The sequence below is a fragment of the Propithecus coquereli genome, unplaced genomic scaffold (assembly GCF_000956105.1).
Source record: "Propithecus coquereli isolate 6110/MARCELLA unplaced genomic scaffold, Pcoq_1.0 Scaffold7, whole genome shotgun sequence".
In the NCBI taxonomy this organism is placed as follows: Eukaryota; Metazoa; Chordata; class Mammalia; order Primates; family Indriidae; genus Propithecus; species Propithecus coquereli.
In genome coordinates this window covers 21,398,323-21,406,773 of record NW_012153062.1, presented here as the reverse complement: position 1 = coordinate 21,406,773, position 8,451 = coordinate 21,398,323, and the positions used below count along the sequence as shown (strand labels likewise).

The window sequence follows — 8,451 nt, the reverse complement described above, 5'->3', positions numbered from 1 at the left end:
TTAAAAATAAATGACAATTACCAATGATTAATAGTTATGTTGCAAAATGTTGATTATTTCATATTGATGTATCACAAATTCAAAGTTACTCTATGAATTTTTCTACCTTAAGGATCTATTCCATTCACTCCACATAGTCATTACATAAAAGCTTTGAATTCAAAGGAGATCAGGCAAGGATATGCATGAGCAAACAGATTTAAAAAATAATTTAAATAAACTGTCAATATTGGTGTGCCTTTGGTTTAAAAAATAATTGTCACATTTCACCAAATTACACATTAACTCTTTGTTGGCCTGGAACCCATTTTGATCATTGTCTTTTGTATCTCAGGTTTTTCTTTGATTACAGAAGGAAAACTATTAGATTTTACATTTAAAAAAATAGTCAAGGTTTCCTTCAACTGCATTATTCAAATTTTTTTTAAATATTAGGAAGAAATGTCTCTTTTATCTAATACAGTTGGTCGAGACAGTTCTACCCTTTGCTTGGCTAAGACTCTACTTGCTTTGCATTCAGAAGTAGCACTGAGAATGTCATAAATGGAACAGTTACCCACCCTGATACTTACAGGTGGTCCAGAATCTGCTCTCAGATGAAGGAGGTAGTTATACAAAAGGGAGTTCCTAATAAAAAAAAAAATTAGCCAGATGTGATGGTGCATGCCTGCAGTCCCAGCTGCTTAGGAGACTAAGACAGGAGCATCGCTTGAGCCCAGGAGTTCAAGGCTGAAGTGAACTATGATCACACCACTGCACTCCAGCCTCGGCAGCAAAGTGAGACCTTGTCTGCGTCTCTCTTAAAACAGAAAAAAAAGAAAAAGAATTCCTTATTGTATCATAAGGTCACGATTTTGCCTATTTTAAATAATAGGTGGTCCAGGAAGTGGAAAGGGTACTCAAAGTTTGAAAATCGCAGAACGTTATGGATTCCAATACATTTCCGTGGGAGAATTATTAAGAAAGAAGATCCATAGTACCAGCAGCAATAGGAAATGGAGTCTTATTGCCAAGATAATTACAAATGGAGAATTGGCCCCACAGGTACTGCTGTATAATTTGCTTCCATTCTATAAAAATTTTTATGCAGGTTGTGAGTGTACTTAAGTTTAACTGTGGTTTTTCATCCTTTTTCTTTATAAAAGGAAACAACAATTACAGAGATAAAACAAAAATTGATGCAAATACCTGACGAAGAGGGCATTGTTATTGATGGCTTTCCAAGAGATGTTGCCCAGGCTCTATCTTTTGAGGACCAAGTAAGAATGTCTCCTAATATTTTAAATGACCTACTTTTTGCTTGAAACTGTAAGATTTAAAAAAAAAAAAAGATTTCTAGGAAGACTTGCTGTTTTTCTGAATGAATTCTGGTCTGAAATGGGCAAATACATCAATGTGGGTTGGCAGAAGGTCATTTCCTTGGCAAATGCTTAAAAATTGAAGACAGTCTCTGCCAAAAGGAAAGGTAAGAACTAATAATAGAATGCATTATTTTTATTAAAAAATGTAAATCTCTCTAAAATTTATTTCAAGAAACTTTTTGTAAGGATTTTTTTTTTATCTTTAATTACTAAAGACAAGCCTATTCAGAGCTATCCATGGATATAAAACATCACCCTGTACTTAACATTCTACAGATTAAGGAAGCCCTCTTCACTGGGTTGTGAAATACCGCACCACTTACCTAACCTATATTAAGATAGGGTTTGGTTGCCAAAATTTACTCAAATTTAAGTTGACTACGCCCGCTCAACACTCAACACATCTGTTTTAAGGGGAAATAAATCAATTAAAATATTTTGTATATTGAATATTTTAAAATTGTAGGTAACTGATTTTTCATTTATACTTTTTGATTACAAAATAATGTATGGTCACACAGATGTTAAGTCCTGCTATAAAAAGTAAAAATTCATTAACACCCTCCTTTCATTCCACGTCCCTTTCTCGCCTGAGAAATGGAAATACTGTTAAGATTGTTACAAATTCTTCTAGGCCTTTTCTATACTTACATATATACACACACATACACGCACACATGTGTGCACATGCTCATACACAAATGCATGTTAAATTTTCATAGCTATTTCCAAACTGTCATTCAAAAAGACTTTTCCAAATTATATTTTCATCAGTATTGAATGAGAGTACGTATTTCTCCAGACCCTTTCCAACCAGATATAACTCATATTTAAAATTTTTACCAGTCTGGTAAGTATGAAATGGTTTGTTCTTTAGGTTGACCTGTCTTGGATTACTATTATGGTTGAGTATATTTTCATATATTTATTGATCATTTTTATTTCTCCCTTATGGGAATTGCCTGTTCTCCTTCACCCATTTTTCTACAGACTTGTCTTTTTCTTATTTATTTGAAGCCTTTTTTAACATGTTGCAGATACTGTATCACACAGGATTAGGTCAAATAAGATGTAAATTTGTGTCTCACATAAAAGAAATCCTGGAATTCGGCAGATCAAGGAGAGAGGTAGCTTTACAAAGCATCTCTTTGAATGTTCCAATTAACTGTTTTGGAGCACCTATTGTGCTGGACTATCTTTCTCCCCAGCTCAGGTTTCCCCTCCCACCCTAAATCCAGAACCTGTGGAGCTCAGTTAGTTTAAGGGCTTGGTTCTAATTGATATGGCCTTGAAGAGAGAAAAACTGGAAAAATCTGCTCAATCTTTTGATGTTGCTGTTGCTGCCACATATATTGCTCTTCAAAACGAGTGCTGTGGCAGCCATTCTGTGTGATTCTGAGCAATTGGTGGAAGCATGATAGCCAGGCAGGCAGGTGGGCATTGCCACCCAAACCTCGTCCAGCCCATGTTTTAAATGAGTTAGTTGCATTTGGTATCAGCAGATGAAGCTACTTGATTGTTTCTCTATTGCTTTTTAAACATGCTATATTGAGTATCTCCCTTTTTCCTTGGATAATAATGCAGGAAGATCCCTTGGCTTTTCTGGTCACTTAAAAAACATTAACATACGTCTCATTTTCAGCTATCTAAATCAAAACTTTAATTTTTCATCCACTTGAACATGTCTCTGCCGTTGCCAGCTTGTGCTTGGATCAGGCTCAAACATCTAAATGGGTGTCTCGGAATGTTGAAATCTTACTCATGATACTTGCATTAGGGGTGCAGAGAGGGGAAGGGCAAATAGGGAAGGGCAGGAAAAGGATAACTCTCCAGTGACTCTGAGTACCGGATCAGTCACCATATTCTCTTATATAGCCAAGACATGGGTCACAATACAGGTTTGGGGATAGCCGTTAGCAAATTCTGTAGGGCGATCTCTCTGCAGAATGTGCAGTCACTTGCATTCATTGTTTTCAGCCACACTTTGGAGGCTGAACAAGTCCAATTTAACAACTTCTCAGGTTGGCGTTGTGGCAGCCTGGAGGTCCTTGGCCACTGTGAGCAGTACAGAAGTGCCTGAGGTCGATGCCACCGTTGCTGATCCTGCAGGCGTTCGGTGGGTGCAGAGGCAAAGCTGAAGTGTTTATGTGAAGCAGAGTGTCAGGGTCTGCCCTGATTATACCACACTCTGGGTAGGCTTAGGCTTCTGTGGTGTCTTTTTTTCTGCCACCATTTCTGACACCAAATGTGTGGGATTTTTCACACCAATTCTCCAGCACCAACTAGATGTCTAAGAATTCAGTTCAACTTAGACACTAACTATCCAGAATTAGCACAGGCCCCACAGGTTAAGGGCTCAGTCCCACAAGATTGTCCCCATTTCAGACACCAGTTGCAAGTCCTAGCAGTCACCTCTAGTATACAACTGGGGGTTCCCGGAATGCATTCCCTAGGTTGGATAATTCACGGGAATGACTCCCAGAACTCAGAAAAACACTTTACTTACATTTACTGGTTTATTATAAAGGATACAACTAAACAGATATTTTTGTTATACTATAGCTCTTCAAGGTTTCGCTTTAACTCAGCTTTTTCTAGTGCAAATGTGGGCACATGTACACACACATGCAGACATTTTCCCCAAGGTTTCTTCACAGGTCCAGGGTGTAAGAAGAGATGGTGGATTTCTGATGTCAGCTATATATGGGTGATGGTGAGACCATTGTAACAAAAGACATAACACTTAGTGGCTTATAGGATAAAGAAGTATATTTTTTCTCTTAGAGAATAGTCTCCATGTGAACAGTCCAGATTGGCTGGCCTGCTTTTCTCCTTGAGGTCATTTAGGGACCATGGTTCCTTCCAAGTTGTTGTTCTGCCATCTCCTGGGACAGCTGTCATCAGCTCTGTGGTTGAAGCAGGGTTGCCATCACAGATGGGTTCCAGCTGGCATGTAAGGGGAAGAGAACGTGAAGGTCTGAAGTCCCAGATCTAGAAGTTACATCCGGCACTTCTGTTCACATGGCATTTTTGAGAATTTAGTCATGTTGTAATTGTGAGGAAGGCTGGAAAATATAATCCAGCTGGGCCTCCAGGTGCCTGGCTACGATTTTATTACTGTGGAAAACTGGGAGAACTAACTAGTAGCTTCGACCACAGTTTGCCTCTCTGGCCACGCAAAGCCTACCTGCTCCCTTCTTCCCACACATAGAGTGTACTCACTGTCTCTGTAAGGAAGACAATTCGGAGTCCCACCATCTAGTCCAAAAGTCGAGAATCTCTACTTGATGTATAGTTTTCTTCATCAGGTCCAGATGTGACTCTTCAATGCTCGCCAGCTGTAAACTAAACTTCAAGTTAATCTTCCCTCTCTGCCACCAATAAACAATGGAAGAGCAAGACCAGGACAAGTAAAACAAAGGCTCCTGTTCATAAAAAGGAAGTTTGGGAATATACACAGTAGTCACTAAACCATAGCAAGCAGCAAATCCTGTTGAGCAGGGATTGCAAAGGGTCCTTGCCTTGGCAGTGGAGCGATTGCATGTTTAGCCCACTGGCAACTCCTGGCTCTGCTGTCTTGGAGCAACCCTTTGTCTGTTCTCTTCTAGAGCCCTGGCCCTCTGAGTTCTTCCTTGTCCATTACCCCTGCGTGGCCCCTCAAAGTGGTGTGCTGGAGACTGTGCCCTCCTGGGGGACCTATTTTAAGTTTGAAAAAAGCACGTGACTTTCCTGGCTGGGTTTATGTTTACTTTGATAAAACCATTCCCAGCCCCCACCCCAAATTTGGTAGGATTCCTCTCTTTTTGCTTCCAGTTAGTGCCTGTAACTACCTCAGAGTTCTTTTATAGATACAGTTATTAATCTACTTTATTTCTTTGTTTTCTCATTTACTGACAATTACTTTGAGGCCATCTAAAACAGCAGGTTTGGGTAGAAAGACAACATCCTAAGTCTGGGTTTTGCTTCAGGGCTGGGTGACTTTTTGGTGGCGGTGGTGGTGTTGGGTTAATGGGTTTTTGCAACAACAACCTAACTCTTGTGGTTTGGAGGTATAGAATTAGTTGACTTTTTCAACCTTGTGAGATCTTAAATTACCGGATATTGTATTTTATATCTGGTCATGAATTAGTCAATTCTTTCTTGAGTTTATCTATTTCTTGTAATATGTTGCTATATACAGCAAAGAGCAGTAAACAATATACTGACATTCTAGCTCTTTCTAGCTATTTCTTCTTTAGCTTGAAACATGGCCTGCCTTTCAAGTTATCACAGTAATAGTGGTGCCAAATATCTTGCAATGGTATAACAAGGATCATCAACTTTTCAGCCTAAAATATCTGTGCCCTTACTATCCAAGCAAACCAATGCCACATGTTTTAGTCTTTTGATGTAGTAGCATCCCACTTATATGACTATTGTCTGTATTATTTAGAGTAAATCCAAGGTACTGTAATAAAAAGACACAGTGATACAGTGGCATAACACAGAAACCTATTTCTCTTGTTTATAGTGGATAGCTTCACTGTGAATGAGAGCAGGGCAGTTTCAGTCCTCACATTCATTCAGAGATGCAGGTTTTTTCCAAGTTATTGTCCCTTCAACCCTAGGGCAAGGGTTCTCAAATTTTTGGTCATAGAACCTCTTTACGCTTTTAAAAATTATGAAGGACCTTTGAAAGCTTTCATTTACGTGGGCTATATCTATTGATATCGTGAGAAATTAAAACAAATTTTAAACTATTTAATCATTTAAAAATAACAATAAATCCATACAAGTTAACCTAAATAACAAACTTTTATGAAAAGTAACCATATTTTCCAAACCTTAAAAAAAAGTGATGAGAGAGACATTGCTTTACATATTTGCAGATTTCTTTAACTTGTAGCTAATAGGAGAGAGCTGAATTCTCATACCCAGTTTTGTATTCAGACTTCTGTGTTATTACACTTCCTGTAGCCACTGCACAACTCCACCGTACCTTTCTGAGAGAATGAGAAGGGAAAAGGCACATAATTAATGTCCTAGTATTAGTATGAAAATAGTTTTTACCTGTGGCCTTCTGGAAGGGGTCTTGGTGATCCCCGTGGGTCTCAAGAGCACACGTGGAGAACTACTGCCCTAGGACACTGTTGGCATCTGCATGGTGAAAGCTAGGTCCAGGTTCCAGCTGGTTGGAAGGGAGAAGAGAGTGCAGAGGCTACGTGCTCAATTTCTTCAGCCCCAGACCTCGGGGCAGCACACATCACTTCTCACACTCCCTGGGTGAGAACTTAAGTCACAGGGATGCATCTCAGCTATGAGGGAGGTTGGGAAATGTAGTGAAGCAGTCAGTCATGGGTCTGTCTACAGAAGCTTCATTATGGAAGAAAGGGAAAACAGACTTTGATAGACAAGAAGCAGTTTCTACCACGAGCTACAGGCTGTGCGTAACTCCGTCTTTCCTGCACACCCTTACTTCTCAGCCCAAGAGCTGAGCTCTCCCAGTCCCAGGCCTGTCGTTGCACGGGGTTGGAGAGACGGGGAGAAGACTCTCCTTATAACCGTAGTAGAGCCCTGGTGGTACTCCTTGGGTTTGTATAGTAGTTCCTTCCTATGTGAAACGTATCTTTCTCTCACCTTGGAGGGCCTGATCGGTGAAAAGAGAACACGGAATAGTAAGGAGAAAGAAATCAAGGTGGACAAGCATGGGAAATCTAAGACCTTTTCACCACCAACTGAATATACTGCATAGCCAAGATTTTACTAGGTAGCCCAGAGTCCACAGTGAAAACCTAAACAAAGTGTTTTTTAAAAGGTACAGAATTTCATTTTTCATGGAATGGGAGTGGGGGAAAAAGCTAGATTTCCAGAGTAAGGATTTATTAACCAAACAAACAGTAAAGCTGAAATCAGTAAGAATTCTATGGTGCTATTATTGAAAATGAAGGAGGGAAGTCTACACCAAATCTGTTAAAAAAAAAAAAAAAGGCACAAAGTGACAGTAATTAACAACATATTCAACTGTCTGGTCCCAAGTAATTTTCCAGTTTTATATGTCTATCTACACATTCGACTTTCTATTTTTCACAGTGGCCTGCACCTGCTGTTTCCTCAGTGCTATTTATATCATTCCATAACTTGCTTTTTTCACTGTGCATTCTGTTTTTGAGCTTTATCTGTGTTGATACATATAGACACAGCTCATCTTTATAACCATTTCATAATATTACATTCTATAAATATATTTTATTACTGGACATTCAAGTTGCTTTAAAATTTTGGCTGTTACCAACAATGCTGTGATCAGCATCCTTGAACACACCTCCCTTTGTATATGTCAAAGAGATCTCTAAGGAATATTTCTGGAAATGAATGTTTTTAAGAAAAAAAAATGTCTATCCTAAAAAATATATATGCAACATATATGAATACATATATAGTTTTAAATATATATTTTAGATCTTGATATTAAAAAGTGGTTTTGTAAATTTATGATTACTTTTTTCCTATTTTCTCACATCTCCCATCAATACTTACCTTTTCATTTTAGGCTATCTGATGGATTAGAAATGTTTCTGTATTGCTATTTTAATTTGCATTCTCCTAATTACTAGTGAACTGAAACATTTAAAAAATGTGTATATTGGCCATTTTTATTTCTTCTTTTGAGAATTGCTAAAATGTAATCTTGCCCCTACCTTTGTTAGATTGTTTGAGGTTTTTTAAATTGATTTGGGCACTTTAGATACAAATCCTTTGCTGTGTATCTCATAATATTTTCTTCCATTTATATCTCTCCTCAACTATGTTTAAGATATATTTTGCCCTACAGAAATTATAAATTTAGATGTGGTATATTTATGAGTATTTTCCCCTTGGCTTTTGCATTTGAGCTTTAAGAAAGTGTGACCTATGATCTCATAAAAATATTCATATTTTTAGTTTTGAAGGTTCAGGTATTCCATCTGCATTAATTTTTGTGTATAGTATGAGGTAGAGATAGAATTTTATTGTACGTTTTAAATAGAAATGAAAAATGTTTCCAATGCTCCAAAGATCATTTGTAGACTTGTACGTCTTTTCTCCCATTGAAGTGATTTATTCTGTATAG

The 8,451-nt window shown here is 38.1% G+C and overlaps 1 protein-coding gene across 1 annotated transcript in view; it reads left to right on the top strand.

Annotated features, from left to right (window-relative positions):
* Positions 1-8,451, top strand: part of AK5 (adenylate kinase 5) — a 275,240-nt gene that overhangs the window by 20,377 nt on the left and 246,412 nt on the right. Inside the window, exons 4-5 of the mRNA XM_012661058.1 lie at positions 875-1,044; positions 1,146-1,259. Of these exons, the coding sequence (XP_012516512.1) occupies positions 875-1,044; positions 1,146-1,259 (284 nt within the window). The remainder of the gene's footprint in view (positions 1-874; positions 1,045-1,145; positions 1,260-8,451) is intronic.